This window comes from Parus major, chromosome 3, assembly GCF_001522545.3.
Source record: "Parus major isolate Abel chromosome 3, Parus_major1.1, whole genome shotgun sequence".
Lineage (NCBI taxonomy): Eukaryota > Metazoa > Chordata > Aves > Passeriformes > Paridae > Parus > Parus major.
The window spans coordinates 33,167,124-33,194,154 of record NC_031770.1 but is presented as its reverse complement, the minus strand read 5'-3'; the positions used below and the strand labels follow the sequence as shown (position 1 = coordinate 33,194,154).

The following is a 27,031-nucleotide window of genomic DNA, read 5'->3' as shown; positions in this document are numbered from 1 at the left end:
GGCCGCGGTCGCGCCGTGGGTCCGCCCGGTGTCTATTGTGTCAGGAGGTGCCCGCTCGCCGGGACACGACCGGGCGGCGGAGGGGGAGGCAGCACGGTCTGGGCACAGCCCGCTCCCCCTCCCCCGTCTCCGCCGGGCCCGTAGTTTACTCCGCGCCCCCGCCTCGTCAGCACGGGGGGATCGCCGATGCCAGGGGGCATCGCCACCAGCGGGACGCCGACGGCATCCCGCATCTGGCATGTGATGCTGTTGATCTCGCTGCCCGCGTCTCCCTGCCCTTTCCGCCCGCGGGGCGCCCCCGGCACACCCACCCATCCACCCAACCCCGGGGCTGCGCACCCTCCCCTCCCGCGGGCGGATTTCCGCGATTCCAGCGAAGACGTTTCCAGAGGTTTAATTTTTTGGGGGAGGTGACCCTCTTTCACTGGCTGCCCCGGGGCTGGATGCGGCGTGTTTCTCCGGATTTAAAAATCAATGACGCCCTTCGTCTCGGATACGGCGTTTTCCCCCGTCTACTTAAAATAATGTCTTCTGTGAAAGGGAGATGGAGAAAATCTGCGGGTTTCGCCTTTTCTCATATTGCGTATTTCCACCCGACGAGTCAGGTCCCCTGCTTCCGAAAACATCCTTCACGAAGGCGTGAGCTTCTCCTTTTTCGAGGCGTTTCCTGGGAAAAACATGAAATCAGGGTTTCTGTCCCCGGTGGCGAGGAGCAGCCCGGGCCCGCTTTGTGCGCCCGCCGTGGGCACGAACGGGTTACTGCGCTAACAAAAACCCGATGGCGATTTTCGAGCAGAAAGCGGCGTCGCAGCGGAGGAAGCGGGCGGGAGGGGCGGGGCGGGGGCGCTGCCCGGGCCCCCCTGCGCCCCGCGGCCGGCGGGCAGCGGGGCCGTGCCAGCCGGGAGCCGGGCGGGAACGGCGTGCGCTGCCTGCCAGCGCCTGCGGCCCTGTGCTGAGCGCTTGCTTAACGTGAGCCGACAATTAGCCCATCCAGTGCTCGCGGCTTGATGGAAAAAAATGAGATGGAGATGGTATGCTGATGAGTTGCGGATACATAAGGATTGCGTTGTTGTGACAAGAGATTAGATAGCAGCCACTGATCTGCACTTGGAGGAAATTATTTTCTTCCCTGTGAAAGCAAAGGTACTCATAAAATATTTAAGTGCTTTGAAAGAATAAAGCCTGTTCTAGCACTGGGATGATCGTCTTTTCTCCTTTGGAATGCCATTCAAGGCATTGTGACAGCATTTTGGCCCTGGGCTTACATCTGTAAAATGATTTGTGGGATGGGACAGGTTTTGTACGCTGAACGGAGACATGATTACATATGCTGTGATTTCCTATGATTAATTTCCTCTGGAAGTTACATTATGTCCAGATGCTGAGAAGCCTTGTCTTGCTAAACTCTGCTGATATGGAAGCTCCTCAACTTTAAATTTTATTTATCGGGGAAAAAGTTAAGCATAAATGTAGCAAAGAATCTCTCTTCATTCTTTGATTATAACTTTTTAAAATACTTTTTCACCTTCATATAAATGTTCTGTTCTTGTTGGCTTTTTGTTTTTTCTTTTGTCTGATGGAGATTAGGAAGGCTGGCAAATAGAGCCAGCCCCAGTGCAGCTGGGGATACAAAGAATTTTTTCAAAATTTCAAGAATCTAGAAGTTATTTGTAATTGATCAGATTAAAATGTTTTCTTTAATTCTTTTGAAGGGAAACCGTCTGACTTATAAATTGTTACCAAACTTTGGCATGACAATGCATTGTTTGGGGAGTGGTTTTGACATACGGCTATTTCCCGTATGTAATCTGACTTCTGAAAAAAACAATGGATTCTTCCTAACAATGAGTTTCATCTGCTGTAATGGGTTCAACAGGCAAAATTTCTTAAAAATTCTGGTGATGACATACAAGCCAGAAAAGATCCAGGTTATAAAAATGAGCTGGAAAAGTCTGTGTTTGGTTATAGGTGAGAGCTTGGAAGCTTCCTCAAATGCCTGGAATGAAACCCAAGACATGAGTAGTTGCAGAAATGGATTTTGCGGTACCATTTTCAGTTCTTGGCACTGCAGGGAGAAGGTATTTAATGTGTATTGATACCACAGTATCACTTTGATTCTCCTAATGGGACAGTTTCCATGGTAGAACTGCTTTTCTTAGCTTTGCAGGCAGAATGGAACTGAAATATGATTCTTTTCATTTTAGCTAGAAAGCAAAGAAAAGCTGTGAAATTCTGGTTTTTCTTCAGAAAATTCTGAACTGGGGTGTCAGGTATGGAATGCATGCAGATAAGAGATTTTCTGCAAGTACATTCTCTCTTCTTGTAGCCACGTGTGAGATTGTAAAAGGACACAATGGTACTTCCCCCTCTTTGCATATGCATAATGTAGTAAAAATTAATTTTGTTGTGAACAAGAGACTGCGATTTGAGGAAAAGAACTTGCTTGTGACTGAGGAATGGAGCTTTAAGTCTGCTAGTGTGTCTCCTCTAAGGTGCACATCTTCACTGCGCTAATTGAGCCTGTGGGGGCCTTCCATTGTCTGTTAGGTTTGTAACGCTCTCACCAAACACCTGCTTGTCTTCCATTCTAGTATTGATCCTTGCATGTATCCATGCATTTTCGAGGGACTGGTCTACTGAGAGCAGCTTCCTTCAGTTCTCAGTGCTAATGTTTCCCTGGATCATGGTCCAGCTAGGGCACTGAATGGGGCAGGTGTCACGGTGAAAAATAGTATGTGATTAAGGTGACTTAAACTGTAACGTAGTGCATGCAAATAAGGGTTGGAAGAGAGTTGTTTAAACGACTTCATGTATGTCTGTTGTACAGTTATACATTCATAAAAATATTTAAAAATACTAAAATTAATTGCAAATGCCTGGTTCTGTCTTGTAGTTTAATTTCTCTGACTCTACCACCAAAAAGCTGGGAGGCTATTTTTATTCTATGGGTGCATTTGTGTGTAGAGTGGTCTTTTTAGTTAAAATTGAGTTTGACCTTCCAAAAACCCTTACATTTTAAATTAGTATATATCATTTTTTATCATATGTCAAAACCAGCTTGCCATAGAGGTTTCAAATAAAACCCACAATTATATTTTAGTAGATTGTTGATGTAATTAGATTTCAGGTCGCTAGACCTGCGTTTGGGAATGTAATCAGTGCTGCATCACTGAAATTGAAGTGTGTCCTGCTGGCTCTTAGATTATGTGGGAGAAGTAAGGGAGTGGGGTGGATATGAAAGAGGCTGACTAGTCGTTCTCCTATCTTAATGGCTCTGCATTACTCCCTCTTCCTTGGGTTTGGTACAGCATAGCTGCACTGCATTGTTGCAGTGACTCTGGTAGTTTACGAAGTACATGAGAAGTTAATTCACTCCACTAACCCAGGAGAACACTATTTATTTTATTCTTATTTTGCTCTTTTTTTTTTTTTTCCCTTTCCTCCCTTGGATTAGCAAATTGAATTATCTTATTGTGTGGCCAGATGAGTGCCAGAGCAAGTACACAGAACAGGACAGCAGTGTCAAGCCAGGAAGAGAGGAAGACTCATTTTTCTAGTAGCAGAGATACATTTCATCTACTCTACTGTTCTATATGGCTGTCCCCTGCACCGCTGCAGTCTACTGCAGTCAGGCAGGAGGTGGATTATGTATTAATCCAAGAAAACAAAAAATTAAGATACTGGGATTGTTCTGTTAGTCTTTATTTGAGGTCCTTGGTATGCAAAATGTCCAAGGCCACAGGCAAGCATTCAGAACCTATCACTGAAAGAAAAAAAAAATTCTCTGGAAAATAAATGTGAAAAGAATAGGATAAGTAGTTCTGTTAAGCATTGTGGCCTTTGTATTAGGGTAAGCAGGATTTTTGTTCCAGGCTAATATTGGTATCTTTTCCTTTATGGAATTTAGGGATATAAATTTTCAAATATTTTCACAGGTTTTTTTTTCTCCTATTTATTAGTTTTGAAGTGTGTGGGTTTTGAGAATTGTAGGAAGGTTCTAGCAGGTAGGGGTTTAGAGAAATGGTGGGGGTTTTAATTCAAAACAGAGATTAAAACATAGTTTTTATCCCCTGAATAGAAGAGGATAAATTTTTCTCATGTAAGTCCAGGAAATCAGTCAGCTTTGTTTCTCCTTCTCTTTTTCTCTGAGAAACTATTAGTGAAAAAATATGCTTTTCCTTAGTTAGGTGCTTTTCAGAGCTTTGGTGTCATTCACTGGTGGGTTTGGTGGGCTGATTCAGATCCAGCAACTGCAGCCCTTTTACTGTCTAGCTTTTTTGGTTGGTTCTGCTGCTTTTATTGCAAGGTTTGGTGTTCTTTTAATAGGGTCCTCTGTTTGCTTGTTTCCATTCTTTTGAACTGAAATGTTTTATATTCTGATCTAGTCAGTGAAACTTAAGAGGGTATTGTCCTTTTCAAATAGCTGAGTCTTCTGAAGTCTCTGTGACGCGTTTTCCAGATCTCATTTTGTGCTTAATTCGAAATAAAATTCTGGTTCTGCTCATTTTGTTTCTTTCCAGGAAGAACTGCAATTATTGAGCTTGTCAGAGACATAACAGAAGTTGTGCCACTCCCTGGCAGTTCCAAGATGTTTCTTTGTGCATGGGGTATTTAGTTAGTCTTCAGCTGTGGTATATGAAAAACTTGTAATCAATCCATTAGCAAGTCATTATGATCTGAAAGTAGTAATAAACTCAGTGCATTAAATCAGATGTACTTGCAACTTTTCCCTCAAAATTACATGCCTAAATCATTTTGTTGATGATCTTTCTATTCATTTGCAAATACCCGGCCATCTAAATATGCTTTCTATTCTGTGTTCAAAGCCTTTTGAATTTTGTCTTATTCGTCTTCTCAAAGTGGGTTGTATTTCAGAATTAGGAAAAAAATATAGGAAGTTAGAGTGTCACGATACCTTTTCAGTGTTCTTATGAACATACTTGTTTCCTGCTTACATTAATCCTACCTTCTCTTGACTCTACCATGAGACCTAGCTGATTATTTAGTTCTCTGGGACTGTATCATCACAGGAATCTTGATGTCAGGAATTATTCTACCTCATAATTTAATTTACTAAACAGAAAACACTTAATGGGTAATATTGTAGTTTTGCTTCTTTTCTTTTTTTTTTTTTTTCCCCTTTGGAATTTTCCTAAAAATGGACACATAGATGGACCTTTGTTCTGACTTATACACAGTTATTCTTTGCTCCAAGGATAGATATAACCTGATGCCAAGGGAAAGTTGAAAAAGCTGCAAGCAGTAATTTCTTGCTTCCTGCTGAGGCATTGCTAGCCTCTCATCTATTTTCTGCTTCAAACTTTTGAGTCAGGTGTAGTTTCTGTTAAGGATTGTTCCTTCCACTTGGTCTTCACTTCTTCAACTGTGTCTTGAAAAGACAATTCAGTAAAAATGACTTGATTTTTTATTCATGTTCAGCAATATATCAGCTTAATTAAATAATTAAAATCTTGGTTTTCTACAATTTTTTTTATTGCAAAAAGCTGTCCCAGTTTTGTGAGACTAATGATGATTACTCTTCTGGTCATTCATCTCCTTTTTTCTTTAAATCGCCATGTTTTCTTTTTATTGTACTTGGTTTTCAGAGAGAGTAGTCAGGTAAAATGAGGGTAAAACCCTTCTTGTAGGAACAACTTTTTGAGGTGATTCACTAGTTAAAAACACATCTTGAATTTTAGCTTTGACTGTGACACTGACTATTACAAATATCTTTTTAATTTTAAGCAGAAATTAGTCAGGGAGCCTTTGAAGAACCACTGAGAACCTAGAACTTGTTTAGCTTTTGCGTTAGCAAAGAGTTTTGAAGAATGATGGCAACTTATTGACATAAGAAGTGTGGAACCTGTACATTTTTTTCATGTTACAGATGCTACTGCACTCGGTAGTCATTCTGTGTTTGTTTTACTGTTACAATTCTTGCTGATAAACATAAAACAGTTTTTGAAAAAGACCTTTTATTTCTTCTAAATGGTCCTCAGTCATCATGATCTCAGTCATTTAAACATCATGCTGATTATTTTATTGGGCCTGATTGGTGATAATTGGGTAGAGCCTTTATTTTGAGGAAGTCATTGTAGACTTGAATGTATTATAGCCTTAGTGAAATTAATTAGTTCTAAGTATGCCATAATTCCTGCCTGTTTGTTTAAGTAAATGTTTTTAGTTTCAACTGTTAGCATTTTCATCACAAATTTTTAGCATATTTTTAATTAATCAAATCTTAATTAATCAGCTTTTAAATTCACCTTGTGATCTCTTTCTAGATAAGCTCCAGTCTTAACGTATTACAAGGAATCCTATACCTAGCACTTTGTTGCTGAGCACTCTTCTGACAAGTGCAGTTGCATGCCTACTGTCAGTCCTACAGATACATATTAGACAACATATCACAAAAAGGCATGAACTTCTCAAGGTCTGAAATGAAGATTGGAAGCACATGGGTGTTTTTCATCTGAAAACAGATTCCTAATGGAGAGGATTGTCTCCAGTTGTTTCATGGGGAGCTGCAGTGAGGCTTCTGATGAACATGCTTATTTTTTTTGTTATTTTCTTCTTGCTTTGTAGATAGTATTATGTGGCTTTGTGTTCTTCAGTTTTTGCCCTAGTTGGAAAACAGTAAGAAAGGTAAGAACTGGAGTTAGTGAAAAGGAATAGTTGGATATAGTTAGTAAGAGTATTATGAAAAAGAGTAAGTATTTAAAAGAAGAATCCTACCCAAAACCAAAACAAAAGTACAAAAAAATAACACCAAGAATGAGCAAGGGAAAAATACATTCACACAAAAAAATATCAGGTTGAACTTAAGCTTGGACATAGATTGAGTCAATCAATTGGAGGCTCAAATATGTCACAAACATTTTTTAAAATTATTTTTTAAGTTTGGCAAGAATATTTGAAATAAGTTGGCCATTGCAGAAAATGTATCACTGTTTCCATAATCATAGTTTGCCACTTTGTGCTGAATCTTTATACCCTGTTTGTTTTGTTTATCTCATTCCAAATTTTATTTTTTGCTTCGTTGAGCATGGCTAAGTTTCTGTGTGCCCCAGATCTTAGTGCAGTCAGTGCATCTTCAAGTGCTGAAGACAAGTGTGTGCATGGTAAGATGTGTTTTCACACAACGATACAAAGCCCAGTATAATTCTGTTGCATTATATTCTTTTGCTTGCTGTAGGAAATTTATTGCTTGTCATTAACCAGTATTGTCTTTTTCTATTTTCCTGAAATAAATCGTACTTCCTCTAGTATTTGAAACTTCTAAATAACATCTAATTGTCTTGCATACTGGTTGTGTGGTTTTTCTACCATCCCCTAAACAAACACACCTTGCTTTTCTCCATTTTTGTGGCCTGATTGTATTTGCTTTAACACACTTTATTGGCAACTTCAGCTGTCAAAGTTAAACGGGTTAGGTGTTGCTTTGTTGAAGCTCCAAATAGCAACAGTCGCCTTGCCCCTTAGGGCAGACTGATACTCCACAGTCTGTTTTGTATTGAACCCTTGGAGGATTGTCGCTGCACGTGGCTTGTTTCAAAATGCTGCCTGGTTACTGGCTTTGAGGAGGTCACTGTCTGTAACAGAACTAGGAACTAAGCTATGCCAACAATCACCTTTCAATACCAGCATATAGTTGAAGTGTTTTAGAGATTTATTTTATTCATCAGGGCTTAAGAAGTGAGAACATTTCTTCTGCCACAGTTTCTGATGTTGCTTTTAGTCTCAAATTTTACTTACCTCATTTACATACCCCCCCAAAAAAAAGCATTTTCAGTTGATTTGGTTAATATGGCTGGGTATTTACTTGAACATCTAACAATATTAATTCCTTTTGACGTTGTCTGGATAGACTATAGCATATAGTAAAGTCTTTTGAAACGTGGTAGTAAAGACAAACCATGAACCATCAAGACATGAGAGTGAACCAGGAAGTCATGAGTCATTTATTGTCCAGTTGAGGTAAATGGAACCCTTTAGTTTCACTAAAAAGTATGAATATTATCAAACATAGTTCTATTTTTTTAGTGTTGTTAATGACATTGATTCAAACAGCACTGTGGGACAAGTTTTAGTTTTAAGAGATTGAGATCCTTGAGTTCATGGATTTTTTGAGTCTTTTGCTTGGTGCAGTTTCTTTCCAAAACCAAAAAAAGCATTATGCCTTGTGTCTTGGTTTGAAAGACGGGTGTCTGCTAGGGAAGGCAGGCACCTTCTTTGGAATGAAAAATGTAAACTCCCTTTCTCTGAATTATTATAATTTTGAAATTAAGGGGCTCTCAGGCAGAGATATGGGGATAGGAATAACTAGAATAATTCTTTACTAGTATGTAAAACAAGTCAAACAAACAACAATAACTATGGCATTAATAACAAAACAGAACCAGAGACCCCATGACAACCTTCTTGGCCGTGACAGGAAAGGATGGAGGAGAGGCTTTGCTCCACAAGCCCCTCGGGCAGTCAGTCCCAGTGCTCCTGCAGGGCTCTGAGGAACACCCAGCTGGAACGGCAGGGATGAGCAGAGATCCCAGGCCGGTGGATGAGGTGTATCAGAAGCTCCGCAGCGGTGGCTGGCACTGGAAGACGTCCCAGCAGGACAGGGGGGGCCCACAGAAGAAGAGGAAGGAGCAGCTCCCTCTGGATTATGGCGATTTCTTTCCTCAAGCAACAACAGCTCCGAGTGTGTGCCGCTCTGAAGCCGAAGAAGCGAGCCAGCCAGCAGCTGCCCCCCACCCTCTCTTTTACCTGTCCCCCTTTCCCCTGAGCCCAGCCAAACTCTTTTGTCTTCTCAAACACTCAGTAAGTACCAGCAGTCAAGTTTTCCCTGCAACTAATGGGGAAAATTCTATAGGTGAGGAGGAACAAAAGGAAGGACACCTAACCCCCAACACCCTGCTATTTTTATCTATTGTGGTTTTTGAGGGGCAATGCCACTGACCTTCAAAAAAATTTATTCAGTAATGCCCATGTATTATTTTATTTATATTTATTTATATGGTATTTCCATATCCATAGGAATTCTTCTTTTCTTTCCGTTCAATGCTTATTCACATTAGGGGTCACTGATCTAAAGCATCTTTAGAAGACCAACTGCATTAGTGTATCATGAGGTGAAAGACTAAAGATTTGATCCATGGGTGGGCTATAAAACCCATTGGTTAAGCAAGTGAAAAAATAAATACACGTAAAAAGATTTTATGAAGTATATAGTTCTAATTTGTAATGGATAAATATGAAAACCTACTTTATATTTGAATAGAAATTGTGGTGAAGCACTGGAACTGGTTGCCCAGGGACGTAGTGGATGTCAAATCTCTGGAGGTGTTCATGGCCATATGGGACCCTGAGCAACCTGGTCTAGTGGAACGTGCCCCTGCCCATGGCAGGGGCATTGGAACTTGATGATCTTTGAGGTTCCTTCCAACCCAAGCCATTCTGTGGTTCTGTATAAATAGTCCTTACGGTTCCTATAGATCTGTCTAAATACAAGAAATCCTGTGAGGTTTAGGGGAATTATTGCCTTGTGTTCTCATAGCAGCCTAAGTGGAACTTTCTACTGTCTATCCTGGCTGTGCCCTATTCTTCCCTTTTCTCCCACCCCCACCTGCATGGCCGCACCCCTTTTGCTTTTGTCCTACACTGGTGTGTAGCTTCTGGGCACTGTTCATTTGTTTATGGCAGTGGAGAAGAACAGAAGAGCACTGGACTTATTCTGTAGCAAGCTGAACATTGAAATAGCCCAGCTCAGCTGCATTGGCAGCTGCGGCAAGGGGAGGAGTCCTGACTTTGTGGCTGGGATGGGGTGAGAGTGTTGGGATCCTGACAGCAGAGAAATTGGCTTGAGCTAATATGGAGCTTCTTCACTTTAGCATTTTTTGTGGTGAGGTTTAAAACTGCCCGTTTGCCTGTCCACTGAATCTTCAACACTAGTGTTGGAAATAAATAATACAGTGAAGTTCTGGACATGTAAGCAACTTATGACAGGGTGTCTTAATCTGTGTATTAGTGTCATTAGTATATATTAATTAGATAATATACATTAATTTTTCATAGTAACTCCTATTCCATGGCAGATGCAGGGAACACAAGGTACTTCACACAAAGTAGGCTACTTGAGATTTGCTGCAATACAAGTGTATATGCAGGAGCTGCTAATAAGGAAGAGGTGCCACACTATTTTCTAAATACTAATACTACTAAATTTCATATCCCATACTGCTCCTATATTTGCATCTTTAGATTTAATTAAGCTATCATCCCCATTTCAGCTAGTAAAACTTAGGCACAGGCTGCTTTCCTCTCATAAATTCTGTATGCAATGGAATTTTACCAAATGTTAAAAGCTGTGCAGAATCTGAAAATGTGTTTTCATTGTCTATAACCAAACCTGCGAAAATATCTGAAAAGTACTTTGAAGTTGAACATAAAATTTGTAAAAAAATCAGTCTCTGGAGCTCTGTTCTTCATAGAGTGTTTTTTTTTTTAACTACTTAGAATGAAAATACAAATAAAGAATTGTTTTGTCATAACTATTGAGTATTATTGTATTTTTCAGCTGCCTTTCTGTCTGCAAAAGATTGAAAGTTGATAATGGTACATTCTAGACCAGCTGTTTTCTAGCTGTAGTGTTCAACTTCTATAGATGTATTGGTGGACGCATTTGGACCATCATTAATGAAACATTAATATTTTTTTTTAATCCATTATGGTGCTCTTGTGTTTATCTTGCAATGCCATGAGAATGCATTCAGTTTGGTAAAAATGCTTGTGTGCCTGAATGGGGTGGCCCTTAGTCTGTTCATCTTGGGGACCAAGTACCCGGAATGCTTGTATTTTTTCTCTCCCTCCCTCTAGCTTGCATTAGTATATGGCTTGTGCATTCAAGGCTAAAAGAAAAAAAAAAAAAAAATTTCTGAAATTCTGGCAACTTTGGGAAAGCACTTTGCCTTTGATTTGAAGTAAAGTAATCCTATTAAGATAAAATAGAGAGAAAAATATATGTAGGAGAGCAAGTAATATCTGGTTTCTTAGGCATGTGTGCTGTATCCCAAACTGTACTGAATCTCAACATGCACATGAGCTCACTCTTGTTGTGTGGGGAAAACAAGTTGTTCTGTTCCCCACAGTGTTCTGTGGGGAAAACAGCTTGAGTGGCAAATGCCCTTCAAAGGCAGTGAGAGTGCAAAGGAGCCACGTGAGCACAGGTCAGCCAGCAGGCTGTAAGGAGCTGGGAATGGTCAAACTTGTAGCACACTGTTTTCTAGTGGGACAATGGACTTGTTCTTTTGAGCATGTTCTGCTCAGCTCTCCATTTTCCTGAAACTTTTAGGAGCTTTGTAACTCTGAAATCTCCAGCTCTCTAAAGCTTGCTGTTGGGAGGAACGATTGGTGGAAACTAAATGTTTGCTTAAGCCTTATTTCCTCAGGTAACTAAAAATGGTTTCAGTAAGAGTTTTAATTGCCAGCTGTGTGGTAGAAGGAGAATACATTTTTGAAAAAACCCTGATGCACAGGAACTGCCACCTGAACATAAGGAAGAATTTCTTCACTGTGCAGGTGCTTCACACTGGATTGCCTGGAGAGGTTACGGAGTATCCATCACTGGAGGTACTCAAGTACTGGCATGACAGTCCTGTGCCATGTGCTTTAGGATGACCCTGCTTGAGCAGGGAGGTGATGATGGGGATGACCAGATTACTCTAAATCATAGATTCTACAAAACATAATTTAATGAATACAAGATGTGAATTGTTCCAGCCTTTAAAAATGGAATTCATAATTATATGTCTTAATCTGCTTCTTATGCACTTGTCCATATTTAGTTCCATCTTAAAATGTTGTAAAATATTTTTGGTAAACCAGAAGATTATTTCTGTACTGCAGAAGCATGGTCAGTGTTGCTTAACATAGCTTTTTATGCAGCTGAGTTTTAACTGAGTTTGAAGTCTAATCTTTTTGTTGGAGACATAAAATGAGTAACTTTCATAGTAACTGTGGGTATTTCTTAGAGTAATCAAAATCCAAGCCTTCAAACTTGCTCACTGGAGTACAAACAAAAAGCATGACTTGATCCCTTTTCGTGGATAGGGTTACAATACCACTTACTCCTGTTTGGTTTGGTGCCTGGAGAAGTATGTGTAGTTTGGAGGTCTTCCCATTCAGCCTTCCCTTTCATATGTCTTCCTATTTCTTTTTTTAGGCAAAAAAATAATTGAACTTACAATGGAAAATCTATATAGATTTCCTCCCATAGAATGACTTGAATTCCAGATTCCTGTCCACTGAAGGACACACTTTCATTCATTTAATAGCCTTTAAAAATATTTGTAGTATGATACTAATAAAAGCATTTTCCAGTGGTCTCCAACTATTCTGAAATTAATCAGATTTTTGTTGTAGCTTTCTGAAAAATATATGCTGGTGTCCTGAATCAAGTTTAAATCCCCAATCATTGTTAAACCAGCTTATAAAGCTTATAAAGTCCACATGAAAATAGTCTGCTTACTTAGCAGTGAGAACTTCTGATTGTGATTTCATTGAGGGGTTGTAGTCTACCTGCTCAAACAAGTTTTGCATAAAAAGGTTGAGCTCTATATGCACTCTATGTGTTAATTCTGAAAGTTTATTTTGATAATTCACTCATAATTGTTCAATCACATTTAGTAAATAAGAGACAGTTGAAGAAACTAAGACTTACCATCCTAGTAGCTGTATTCCTCTTTGTTGGAGTGAGTAGGCACCACAAGCAGATGTGGAATAGCTTCTCTATGGGGAAGCCATTTACTAGGTACTAATTACAGATGGGTTTAAAATTTTTGCAGTAAGTAGAATTGATCATTAAAACTGTGGTTATTCTTAGTATTAGTGCAAATCTTAGCCTGCTTTCTTTCTTGCTTAATATCTAATACTGTCGTTTTGACAGCTGTTCTTATATGATCATACATTGAGGAAATGTTTGTTAAATTTGGTACCTCTCAGTTTCATTTCATGGGAAGAAGAGAGATAGGAGGACACAAACATTAAAGAAATGCCATATTCCAAACTGCAGGATTAGATTTCTTTTTAACTATTTGGCTTCTGTTTGAAGAATTAAACAAGTAATAAAAATGTAAGGCATTTTAAGCCTTGTTCTACTCAGTTTTTATATGAATCTCCAGGAAGAGGACTTCCCATCAGGAAAAGATCTAAAAATCAAGGTGAATATTTTTATCTGATATTGAAAAATGCTGAAAAAAAGCTGATCTCTTTACATCAGAGCTACCATGCTAATTTTTAAATAATTTTGATTTTAAGCTTGTCCTGATGTGAATTACTTCATAGAATACCTATGTAGCTCAGCATAATTATGGCACAGAATTATTTTTATGGTTTGTGCATGCATACACACTCTCCCTCTCTTCATACAGTGAAGATTGCCTAGAGCAAACATCTCTTGCAACTTTAAGGCAAAAGTTTGAGCTTTTGCTTTACTTTGTAAAATAAGTTCATCCAATTTTTTTTTTAATTTTTTTTTTTTTTTTTTTTTAATGTAGGGCTTGTGTTACTGATCTTGGAACACACAACTCAGTGTATTTCCAAGAAAAATACATCTGTGGACTTGGCTGTTGACACTAATTGTAAAAACACCAAAGCATTTCCTTAAGGGAGAGGATAGAATGTATGAAAAATTTTGTGTGGAGCATGATAAATGCTTCATAAATTCATGTTACAAGGGAGATGTAGCAATAATAATAATTGAATGACTTTTTGAAGTTATGTATCTGTATTGCTATGAATGGATGTGGAGATCAGTAACACTGATAGCAAGAATTGTCCTCTGTCACTTCCACTTCCATGTTCTGTGTACATTGTGTCAAGAAGTAAAATGGAATTGAAAGGAGAAAAGTAGATATGAATCTACATACTTTATATTACTATGTCCTTTTCTTGGAAAGTAAACTTCATACCCACAAAATAAATAATTCCTAGTATGAAGGAAGAAAAGATTTACATTGCCTTGAATGTAATTTAGTCTTACTAAGTATCTTGAGTCACAAGCTAAACCCCTTATATTTCACAATTTTGGGGAAAGTGAAATCACCACCCTTGGGAGGTTAAGAGGTTTAGTTTTGTTTGCAAAATGCTGTTTGTTTTTTCAGTAGTCTTCAGGGCTGTGGTCAGTACTTGGCCAATGCAAATAAAACCACCTCATGCTACACACACAGCCTCAAACACACAGCCTACAAAATCACTTGAAACAGGCCACAATTGAGGCACTGAGAATAGGAAGTGGAAGAGGAGGACTTGACTGCTTCTTTTAAGGTTGCATTCTGCCTGAGTGCAATGCCTGATTTGTATTTGTTTGTTTATTTATTTATTTTCCTGTTTGCTTATCTCAGCAATAGTGTAGTGTGATATGGAATAGAGGGAAGGGAGGGATTTCAGTAGCTTTTATCACAGGGAGCTTTTTGTTGAAGATGGTCTGGTTTTCTTTGAAGATGATCTGGATTTCTTTGGCCGGCTTGCCACAATAATTTCTAAAGGCTACTTATCGTATGTACTGTTTTATTAGCATACTTGGTATGCTAATCTCTCCAGAGATGACCTCTTTTGACCATTTGAAATAAGGAATTTTAAAAATAATTTCTTTTATGCAATTCCTTAATCTGAATGAGAGTGATGGATAAAATTGAACACTTGATTGTTTGAACATAAATTAAGCTACTGTTATAAGCAGTTATTAACCTTTATTTTAGCTGTTTATTGAAAGCAGCTTTGAAAAGTATTTGAAAACTTTGAAAAGTATTGCTGTTCAGTTTTGGAAGGCTGCAGAGAAGTACATTCTCAAGAAATGATTTTTTGTTAATGATTGTAAAGATTAGGAAAGCAAAATGAGCTGTTTCTTTAATAAATACAGAATGTCATTATCATCTGGTATCAAAGAATAAAACAGGATCATTCTTTTAAGTCTTAATGACTTTATCCTAGTGCCCAGTAATCGAGTAGGTTTTAATGTTTAGATAGGATAACTTAAAAGGAAAAAAAATTAAATCTTCAGGTACTTCTCATTACTATGAGAAAAATATATATATATATAAAGATTGTTGTGTAAGACTGTATTCATGTACAATACCAGTGCTAAGCAAAGTTTTCAGATCAGTCTTTAAAGGATTTGCTTGTTTTCCAATGCTCTCTATACAGATAACCCAGTATTTTATTTTTTGTGAAGTTGGTGTAGGACTTTGTTTCACTCTGATGTTCTTAATACAATTTGATCTCTTAGCTTCTACTTGGGATTGTGATATGTTGTTTCTTTTCCCTCTTAATAGCTTCACAATTTTTTTTTGGTGTGGGGGATAGTGGCTTAGCCACTTCACCTACCAGTTTCCTCTGAACCTGCATGTCTCTCATCAGATCCAATGGACTTGTGCACCTTCAGGTTCTTTGGTGGTCCTGATACAGTGGATGGTTCTTCATTCTCCCAGTCCCTATCTTTGTCTACTGTGACTTGGGCAGTGTGGTTGGAACTTTTGCTGGTGAAGAGCAGGGCAAAAAAGTGACTGAGTGCCTCAGCATTCTCCATATCCCAGGTAACTAGGTCACTCTTTTCCTTCTGGAGAGGGCCCACTTTTTCTATAGTATTTCTTTACTCTCAACATATCCAAAGAAACTTTTCTTGTTGCCCTTGGCATTGCTGGCCAGATTATTCTATTAGGGCACTAGTTTTCCTCACATATGAACATGGCTGTTCATATGGTATTTCTGCCAAGCTACTTGTCCTTGTTTCAGTACTCTGTAGGCTTATTTTTTGAGTGAGTTTGTCCATAAACTACTTTTCATCTATGCAGGTCTCCTGGCAAATCTGCCCAGCTTCCTCTCTGTTGGGATGCATCTCTTCTGAACTTGGAAGATGTGATCCTTGAATATTAATAAGCTTTCTTGAACCCCCTTCTCTTCCGGGCTATATCCTAGTCTAAGGAAGAGACTGAAGATCCCTGAGAGAGGCCAAAATCTGCTTTCCTGAAGTCCAAGGCAATGAGCTTTCTCTCCGCTCTCCTTACTTACCTAAGGATCTCAAACTCCTCCATGGAGTCACTGTAGCCAAGGCTGTTCTTGAACTTCATACTTCCCACCAGCCTCTCCTTGTTGGTGAGAACAAGGTCCACCAGCCCCTTTTTTTTGGCTCCTCCAGCACTTGCAGAATGAAGATCAATGCATTCCAGGAGCTTCCTGTGCTGCTTATACCCTGTTGTGTTAACCCTCCAACAGATACTGGGGTAGTTGAAGTCCTCTGTGAGAACCTAGACTTGTGAATTGTTAGGACACTCCTGTCTGTCCATTGAGGGCCTTATCTGCTCAGTCCTACAGGTGAAGCAGACCCCCTGTAATGATACCTGTCCCTGCCCTCCTTTTAATCCTGATCCATAAGTTATCAGTCAGCTCCTCATCCATCCCCAGGTAGAGCTCTATGCTGGTTACTGATATGGAAGGCGATACCCCCTGCTTTCTGCCTTGCCTATCATTCTTGAAGATCCTGTATCTTTCCATTCCAACACTCCAGTCATAGAAGCCATCCTACCTCTTCTCTCTGATGCCTTCTTGGCAACTGTAGTTCAAAGGCCTCTTCACCAGCTTAGTAAATCTGTGTCCAAAGATACTCTTCCCCTTCTCTGATAGATAAATCCCAGCAGTTCCCCGGCAGACTAGGTTTTTCAAAGTGAGGCCCATGATCTCAGTAGCCAAATCTCTGTGTGTGGCACTGTCCTGTAACCATTTATTGATTCTCCAGATTCGACTGGCCCTTTCAAACCCTTCCCTTTAACTGAGAAGATTGATGTGAAAACTGCCTGTGTTCCAGAGTGCTTTATCACTGCTCTGTAATCCTTGGTATTCAGTTTGCTCCTGGCTGTATGACTGGTACCTGCATGAAATAATAGCAGCAGGTAATTGTCACTGGACAGGATCTTTTTGCATACTGTGACACTCAAATGACTGATAGCCATCAGGTAAGCCTTATGTTTCAAACAGCCCTTTGCAGTATTTGTGTGTTGATACTGGTGTAATAGCAAACTGCATGATCTCAGGATTCATTTTTTTAGTCATTGTTATATAAAAAACAGAGTAGGATAAGGTCTTTAAGTCACTGTCCCTCACAACCCTTTGGAGTTTTGACTCCAAAGCAACTTTGACTGCAGCTGCACTGTTGGCAGAAAAAGAAATCTATTTCAGTTGCTGTTCTGACAACTATTCCTGTGTGTCACGGCAGTAAAATAGACATGGATCTAATTCTGACCTGGACCAGAGGATGCTTGTGCAGTCCCAGAGCTGCAGCAATGTTACAGGACAGATTCACTGTCTGACAGAGGGCAACAACCTCTTGAGCTGCTTTCTTGTCTTTATTCCATCAGATCCATGGGGTGTCCTGTAGGGCAAGAAGAGTATTTGGGTCCCTTCTGTAGAGGTCTCAAACTCCTTCAATGCAGGAGGAAAATCTCTCTTGATGCTTAGTAATATTCACAGGTGGAAGGCTATTTTTTAAAAAAAATTTTATCATTATTAAAATATGAGGAGGAAATGCTTCTTCCCTCCAATGCTGCTGGGGAGTCTGCAGCCTATCTCAGCTAGGGGCAGCCTGTTGCACTATTGTAAAGCTGAAGTTGTATCTGTCTCTTTCTCCCCACCTCCCCCTTCTCCCCTGCTCCCTTTTCCTTTCTCTCCTAGTCACACACTGCCTGAGAAATACACTACTGTTGCTTTATAGATTTGGTACAACTCTGTAACTCTTGTTGTTTTAGTCTTTTATGGTAGGCAGTATAGGTAATGTGCATATCTACCTATACAGGATTGTACTAATTTAAGAAATAAGGGGCATTACTGATGCTTTGTAAAGGCAGTTTGATGTCCTGATGCTTTATAAAGGCAGTTTGTTGCTTTCTTTATTTTTTGTTTCTCATCTGTTAGTTATATCTATTTTTTCTTCTTAAGCTTAAAATAGCTTTTAGAAAAATCCTTTTTTTTATAGTAGTGGATGTAGCAGATGTTCTCTGTCTATAAACGAAAGTTCTGGGGATTTTTCAGACATTAGATTCAAGAAGATTTACATATTTTTATTTTACCTTCTTTCCTCCTCCATCTCTCTGTAGAAGAACATCAACCACAAGATTGAAAGCATGGAGGGCAAAGGTAAAAGAGAGTGCATTGTAGAGTAGTGATTAAGGTTTCTTTGCTCTCAGTATTTCTCCTGTACTGTAAAATTTTGTCGTGGCTACATCTTTCAGTCCACTCTGGAAATTACATCTTTCAGACATAGTGTAAGGTTTCAGTATGTTTTTTAAATCTGTTTTTCAAGAAATTGTGGCCAAATTCAAATATTTGAGGTGAGGTGAAACAGGTCAGAAGCAGAACACTCAGGGTTATCATTACAAGCCCTGTCAGTTACATCTTAGTAATTTTAGAAGAGAAGCCAACAGACCAAGGAGGACTGAGATTTTTATGAGATGTTTTGGTTTAGTGATAAGGGCAGTTAGCCTAATTTCATTCCTGTTCCCCATTTGAGCAAGGAAGTTAAATTGAAGGGGTAAGTCTCTCTTGTTTCACTTGAGTTACCTGTTTTCTTCCACTTTACCTATTTGTGTGCTTGCCATCAAGTTCCACTCTTGTCCGGTAATTTTATAACATTTTAATGAACTTTACAGCTAATATCAATATTTCTTTATATGAATGAGAATGGCAAAAGTTTCATGTTCAGGGCTGTATGTAGCATTTGGATGTTTCTAAGAGGAATGTGTTCAGGTGAATTTTCCAGTCAGTGAAGTATTTGAAAATAATAATACTAGCTTGTTCAGCTGCTGAAAATGTAGAAATTTTTGGTCATTTTTCCTAAGTATATGAGTTCATCTTCTCATTTTCATGAAGAATTTAAATGGTTTCAATCATAAATTACCTTATTTATGCTTCCTTTGCCTTTTATTTTAACAGCCTTTTAAAGGAATATTCTGATTAACCTTTAAGGCCAACACTTGTGAAGTAAACTTGAGTGTAAAAAAGGTCCATAAATACTTTAAAAAATATTTTTATTGATCATTAGCCTAAGCCATATAAATTTAGATGGGTGTTTATTTATTTAAGAGTTTTGAGGAGCAACATTATACAATACTGTGGTGAGAAAGAACAGTTTCAGTCAGGAGGCTGTTGTCTGTGCAGCCCTTTGTCTCCCTTTTTGGGATAACAGCAATGTGAGCAGTGAAGGAATCAGAGAATTATGAAAGCACCAGGGATAGTTACATGAGTTTCATGACTAAACATTCAGAAACCATCCTAGAGCATTACTTATTTTTCTGTTTTTATAGTCCCTATGATGGCAGATGAGCCATTTCCTTTACTTTGGAAAAGTGGTCATAAATTTTCTAGCCACCCTATGTGTGGGCTTTAAGCTCACTTTGCTAAAGAGTCAGGCGTTCAGAGATAGAAATAAATGAGGCCATTTGAAAACCAGTATATTGTGTGAAACTGAGTACTTTAAAATGAAATGCTGAGGAGTTTGGAACTTAAATATTAAAGACTATGATGTTTCAGTGTTAAAAAAAAGCTCTCTACAGTTTCCCATTTACATGAAACCCTCTCTACAGCTACTTGTGGAGGTTTTATTGTGTTAATGAATTTCTCATGTGGTGGTGTTGAGCGTGGCAGATGAAGTCAGGAGGAAGTTAATAATTCAGGAAAGGTTTTTAGTGATGTGCAGTAAATAAGGCACAGGCTAATCAAATGATGAGTACAGGAAAAAGAACACTGATTAACTGACAGTTAAGCTCTTTGTTTTAACCTGAGTACGGTAGAGTCCTGATTAAAATATGTGGTGATGTAGTTAAAGGTTGTTTTCTAATGCATGTATGTAAGTAGGTTAATTATGATTGCCCATGGAACACTTTGTCTGCTACACTACCCCACTTCAGAGGGTTATACAGAGTAGACAATATTACTGTGCTGTTTACCACTTAAAACTTCCTAGATTATCAATTCTAGAAATCAATTATCTTTATAGATTACTTTTTAGTATGAATTATATGGATACAATAATCTTCTCAGGGTTGAAGTTAACTTCAGTTTGGTCTTTTCTTTCTTTGGCATAGATTTTTCCATTTCAGTCAAAGTTAGAACTGCTGGCATTGCTATTTTTTATTACATCAATTAGTCAATAAAGGAGTCATGGGAGGTACTTCTCCAGTGGGTGTTGTTTGCTGAGAGCATTCCTTTGTGATTTAGTTACCAGCTTCAACTTCAGTTATTCTCCAGTCATTATTAGCTCTATCACCGCTCTCATTTGTGATTTATCCCTTGTCATGGCTGACTTCTGACTTTTACCTTTCTTGAGTCCTGATTCCAGAATCTATCTAGGTCCAGTTTGAGTGTCTTGTCCTTGTGTGGTGTTCTCTTCTGTGTCTGTGAAAAAGATGCCTTATTTTAGGTTCTAACTGGCACTCTAATACTAAAACAGCATGCTCCACAAATTTATTTAAGTACCTCTGTGTAGACAGATGTATTGAGAGAATTTATCCTTGTCCTGGTTGAATGAATATATACAAGGAAGGTTTTCTAAGGTCTCTTGCTTGTTTTTGTCCATTTGGATGGGTTTGTACAAGAGCAGTAATACGAGGTACAAACTGATACTCAGGCCTCCTACCATATTTCAATAACAATTTGGACATAGGAGGTACAGCTAATATTTTTTTAAAGGCAGTGACATAGAATATTCTGCTGTAACCTTGTTTTAGAAATATTACAGTCATTTCTTCATAAATAATATTTCCCCATATTTCCTAGTCAACTTTATGAGAAGGTCATCTTAATTTTAGCAAATACTTTAGCAGCTGGAAACAGGAACTTGTAAGGGAAAATAATGGGCAAAACAGGGCTTCTGGCGTTGTCAGTACTGTGTCTCAGTTTGGTGCAGGGCTTTTTTAATGTTGCTTTAAAATACTCACAAGTATAATTTGTTGTACAGTAATAGGATAATTGTATACCATTAAAATTACACTATTTTCAGTCTTAATGTGGAGGACTACAGTGCTTAAAAGTTGGAATTTCAGACATATATTAGGCTTAATTTAAATTTTAAGCATGGCTTTTTGTTTCTCTGTAGGATTGTTGCCTCAGTATTCACTAACTTTAACTGGAACTGTTTTCAGTTACAGGCAAGTACAAAAATGTAGATTGTAAAATGCTCAAATTTGAGATTATTATGGATTTTTATTTGCAATAACATGTCTGTATCAAAACTAATTTTGGCAGTGTTTCTTTAGACATTCGTAACTGGTTACACCCATGTTTTGGCTGCATAATACAGGATCTTAGTTCTTACGAGTGAAGGATATTTACACAGATGATGCAGCCAATTTCCCTGTTGCTGCATCATCTGTTTCAAATGACTTATTACCCACATATTCATTCCGACACGCTAGTTACTGCCTTTTGAAAGTTGTAGTCCTTCACAATAAAATGCTGTTCCTTCTGCAGACAAAGAGATATTTTGCAGCTGCCATAGATGTCTCAGCCACTGACTTGCAGCTATCTGGAATGAAGCTTTGAATGATAAAGTCTTGATGAAATGTTTGCTAGTTTGGTTAAAGACTCCAACACAATACTGCCATTTTAAGAAATACTAATAAAACCAAATGCTTCAATAAAGCATTTAAAATTCTTTTTTTCTAGGGTAGAAATATTTTTGGTAAATACTTTGTCTGAAAAGTATAGTCTGTATTATACTTTTACCAGGTCCATCTGGGATGATATCCTGTCATGGAAGAAGAAAGGCTAGGTAAAGAAGAGGTCTTGGGGTAGGACAGTGAAGCCTCACTAGAGCATCCTTCCAGCCCCTCAAAATGCACAGTGCATGCACTTCCTGATCTGTAAGTGGTGTCAGTGCATGTAACAGGATTGATAATAACCATTCATGAAAGAAAAAAATTGCTTTTTGAACCCTGTGTAACCTTTTAGTATCCATGACATTTCATTGCAAGAATAATCATGACCTAAATTTACACTCCGTAAAGAGCCATTTCTTGTGATAATTTTGCACCTGTCATAAAATAATTTGGTATCTCCTAGGCAGTGAAGTGTCTTTCATCCTTGTACTGTTCAGAAGTACAGCCAGAGTACTTGAGACAGCAGTGTATTCAAAATATTGCAAGCTTTCATGAAGTTTTTGGGGTCCAATGTAAGTGTCCACATACTGTCTATATTACTAATAAGTGTGCAGTTCCATATCCAGTTTTTAATGCACTTTTTTTGTTGTGATATTAAGCAACTATTGCTGCTGGATCCTGTTTTTAGCCAGTTTTGCTATGCAGATTCCAGCATAGCCCTGATCAAAGGCATTGGTTTATTCTATAGAATACTTTAAAATAAAATATGTATCTAGGTTGATAGTTTCTTGCAGTTGAGACAGCAACTGTTTCAAAAGAACAACATTATTAAGTTTGATAGAACTGGTGATGGAATTTTAACTACAAACGTGCCGCCAAGCTGTGTGGCAGCGATTCCTTTGTAGAATACATTTTAAAAAATTATTTCAGGTAGCTTAATTTAATCTGTTTGTTGTCAGGCTTTATCATTTGCAGGAAGTTTGGAGTGTTGGTTTTTTTCCTGACCTACTTGTCTGTTTTATAAACAAAAAGTTTTCCTCTTTTACAGTCAGGGTACCTGTGTAAACTACAACCTGGTTCTTACTAAGAATTTTTTCCAATTTTCTAATTTTTTCTATATCATTTTGGATATATTTCATATATATATATAATTAATTTCATATGAATTTCCAATTGGAGCAGGAAGACCAAATGGTGCAAATGTAATTTTCATAAACAGATGGGATATTTTAAAAGGTAGTAAAATATAAACAGAATGAGGAGCTTTGATACTGATCAGCATGCTTGCTGTCAAACATCCAGTTAATTTACTTGTTAAAAGCTTTAATGTGGGCTGGCCGTTTGTGACACTTCCTTTTTCTCTCTTAAAGGGAACTGAAAAATGTCATTTGATTGACCCAGTTTATCTTGTAATTTTAAACTAGATTAAATAGAAAATAAAAATACTAATTTCCTTCAAAGGTGCTGAATAATCCATTTTAATTATTAAAACACATATTTAAGTAACTACATCACTTTAAATTTTATTTCAGCAAGTTCTTACTGTAGATGTCATGATGTATTTTTAAATATTTTTAGTTTCTAGGAAAAATATATTAGAGATGCTGTATTACTTCTGTTGAGTCAGATATCATTAAGTGGACATACTTTCACTTGAATGTGTTGTGATACAGCTGTGGAAAGATAATTCTGTTGTAAGTATTGCTATAGAATACTGCTGCAAAACACATTTACTTCTTTATTCAGTAGCTCTTTAGCACATGAAGTCATTCTGAATTCCTCCATGTGAATTGCATTACATTTTTAAACAATTGAGAGCTCTGCTGGTACATAGTACCACTGAAATAGGATGCTTTTGACTAGCTCTTCTGTAAAAATCTTCTTTGTCATGTCACATGCAGTTTTGACTTAAACTTTGTTATCTTTATATGTTTAGTGATTTGTGGTGTCTCCTTGATTGTAATTTGTCTGATGGCATAGTGCTTGCATTGTCATTTTATTCAGTGTTTCCATGTTAGCTCTCCTTCAGAGGACCTCACTGAATTCTTGGTTTTATTCAAGAATATGCTCTGGTCCACTACAGACTTATGTCTACTTACAGTACATTTGCTAACCTTGCAGAAATTCACTAATTGACATATAAATAGAAGATAAGAGAAATGCCTGCTATTTGGTACAGGGAAAAAAGTTGGCTGGTTGTTTTTGATTTTCTTTAGCTTTCTCTTTTAATGAATACAGTGCAGTTGTGAATGAATGAAATAATTGCTTTGGCTTGCATTTTCTTTAAGAGAGATTTGGAATTCTCATAAAGCTTTTTTCAACTGTTAGCCATTGAATTCCTCTGCAGAGAAATTTAGTCATATTTTTGTCTAATTTCGAGTCATATTATGTGAAGAAGTTTTCTATGAATTATTTTATCCAGTTTTATGATACTTTAAATAGCTATGGGTTTTTTTCTTCTGTTTTATGGAATATGTTGTACCTTTTATTGATAAAGGTAAAGTTCTGTAGGAATACTTATTTTGGATTTAATACTTACAGATAACATTTAATTTTTTCATTTTGCTCTGCTTTGTTTGCAATATTAAATGCACACTGTTAAATTTCCAATATACATGTTTTATCATGAAAAGCTAAGATTAAATAAGAAGCAAAAGTTCCATTAATTTATAGCTCCTTTGATTTGGTGCTGTACAGAGGACTTGAGCTTAAAATCAGACAAGGTAATTCTTTTTCACAGGAAAATGTAATGACAGTTAGAATTACTTGCCATATTTTGTGAATGTTTGCTACATTGTTTATTTATTGGTTGTGATAGTGAAGCATTATTGTACTAATTATCTTGATAATAAGTGGTCAAATGCTAAAAGCTTTCTGACAACTTGACAACTTTGGCATTAGCTAGCTGCTTGTTCCTTTTACAGGTTACCAGTTAAATCTGCCTGGTTGCATGAGGAATAGCCCAAGAGTATGTAAATCTGAAGCCTGTCGCTTCCTGTGGTTGTTGGATTCAGTACATGCTATTGAGAATGCTGTATTTTCAGAGGCTTTTTGTATTCTGCTCACAGTGTTGGCTGAGCAGAAACTGTAGCTAAAAATAACTAAAATGAATTTCTCTGTCTCTCTTTCTTTCTCACTGCAGGATGACGTAGCTTTGCCAAGGATTTATCAGCTAAGCAGAAAATGAGCTTAACATCCTGGTTTTTGGTGAGCAGTGGAGGCACCCGACATAGGCTGCCACGAGAAATGATTTTTGTTGGAAGAGATGACTGTGAGCTGATGTTACAGGTAATTCCTTCCATGTGCAGCTCCTCAAATTGTGATTGCAAACTTAATGCACCAGCTTCATGCATTCCTTTTGAAAAATAAACTCCCCAGATGCTGGGAGATCAATACGTTTGAAGAATCTTTTGTGTCCTTAGGGAAAAAAAATAGTTTAAATGTATTGCTGTCAATCATGCAGTTACTGCTTAAGTACAGAGAATCACATTTTCTTAGTATAAGTCAAATGCAGAATGCAAGGATAGAAGATGAAATAAATTTTGTAATATGACAACAGTATATGATACAGTAAAGTAAGTAGACTGTGTTCCATAAAATGTGATAATGTTAAGAGAGCTAGATGCTTTTGAAAGGAGCCTTCTTTTTTTGGCAGCTTGTAATCTAATTTAGTCACATGATTTGATGTAACTCTCTCCCCATGCCCTGATTGTGTTGTACAAAGGAAAATGAAATTAGTAGACAAGAGTATTTCTCTATCTTTGAGGAAGTTGAATGACTCAGTTTCAATAGAATTGAAAATATACAAGTCAAAATAGCTCCATCCTTCTGTAACTTCCTCAACTTTGAGGATCACTCTGTGGACTCTTAGATGTGTGTAGCTGTGTTGTTATGTAGCCATATTGCATGCACTTTGCCCTGTCAAAGCTGTAGTCCTCTGAGCTGTCTTTTTCTCTTTTTTTTTTTTTTTTAATGACTAATGGTAGTATTTTGGGAGTTTCTTTCTAAATTTTTGGTCATTTACTGTAGAGCTGTTAAGAAGATTGAACTTCAAAACTAATATTCTAAACCCTTCCTACCATTCAATAAAATGTTTTGGAGTTTTTGTTCCCAAAAGTTGTATATGCATCCATTATTGGCCAAATTAGAATATTACTTGCAAATGAAGTGCTTAGAGATGCAATCCTGCATTTATTACTCAGAATGTAGTATCTCTAGTAAACTACATTTGGCTCTCAGTCTCAGAAGGCATTCAGATACATTATTGGTGATGTCAGAAAGCAGTTGAAAATACTCTTTAATTTATCTTTAACAGCAGATGGAATGATGTCTTGGTAATTTATGTGGGAAGTATTTGAAAAACCCCAAACAACATGCACACAGATGAAACAACAGCAAAAGAAAAGCTATCAAAAAGCCCCACCACACTGGTTCCTGCCCAGTAGGTTATAATCCAAAAATGCTTTTATTTTACTAGTAACTTGTTTTAGAGGACTGTTTTCTGTAAATATGGGAGTGTCTTCTTTCTTCTCTGCTATGCCATCCATAGTAGGTCAGTCCTTAAAGTGAAGCATTTATTCTTTTTGTTACAAAACTTAACCTTCAAAGGCAGCTGCCTCTTTGATTAATACTGTGAATAGATATGACATATATACAGACATTATTTGTTGTGTATTTACTTCAGAGTTAGTGAACAACATCAAGGGGCCTTGTGATTTTCAAGAATATTCTTTTTAGCCTGCTGCTATGTTAGGTCTACATGCCAGCATGACTGTAACACCACATAGTGCTGCAGGGGGAGGAACCCACCAATAGAGAAGCTAATAATGTGTTCTTGTTCTATATGTATAGCTCTTTGTGCAAGACCTTCCTTTCCACTCTTGACAACTTAGTTGTTCTCTCACTGCAAAGCATGTGGACAATGCATGATAAGAAAGCAGAACTTAATGCTTTTATTCATAATTGCTTGACAAAAAACACGTTATAAAGGCCTTACTGAAAAGAATTTTGACTCTTGTTTCATGCTTGATAGACCTCAGATCTCTACCTAGCAGTCTTGTTCTAAGAGGTTTTGTTTGCACCTGGGAATACAGATTTTCCTTTTTTTTGTAAATATGTTCAAACATAATGTGAAGTCTTCCTGTTTAGTTAGCTGCTCTATTGCATCAGCCTGTTTGTGGATACATACTGCATTTTCCCCTTTTTTCACCTTTATGGTTAGAAATTTTTTTGAATCTTGACAACTGGGAGTGTGCACAAAATATGAAGAGGGAACACAACCAGGACAGCTGACCCAAACTGACTCTGTGACATAAAATGTGTTATGCTTGGCAATGAAAACTGAGGGAGGGGCTTTTGGGAAGATACCCACTGCTCAAAGGCTGTCTGGGCCT

The 27,031-nt window shown here is 37.8% G+C and overlaps 1 protein-coding gene across 11 annotated transcripts in view; it reads left to right on the top strand.

Moving 5' to 3' along the window:
* CEP170 (centrosomal protein 170) overlaps nucleotides 1-27,031 on the top strand; it is a 95,946-nt gene that overhangs the window by 205 nt on the left and 68,710 nt on the right. For 10 of the 11 annotated variants that reach the window (XM_019005903.2, XM_019005902.2, XM_015620650.3 and 7 more), the window contains exon 2: nucleotides 24,781-24,926. In XM_019005903.2, coding sequence (XP_018861448.1) covers nucleotides 24,822-24,926 — 105 coding nt within the window. In that variant the 5' untranslated portion in view covers nucleotides 24,781-24,821. Of the gene's footprint in view, nucleotides 1-965; nucleotides 1,144-24,780; nucleotides 24,927-27,031 lie in introns of those variants that run through there. The other variant, XM_019005898.1, reaches the window with a different exon arrangement.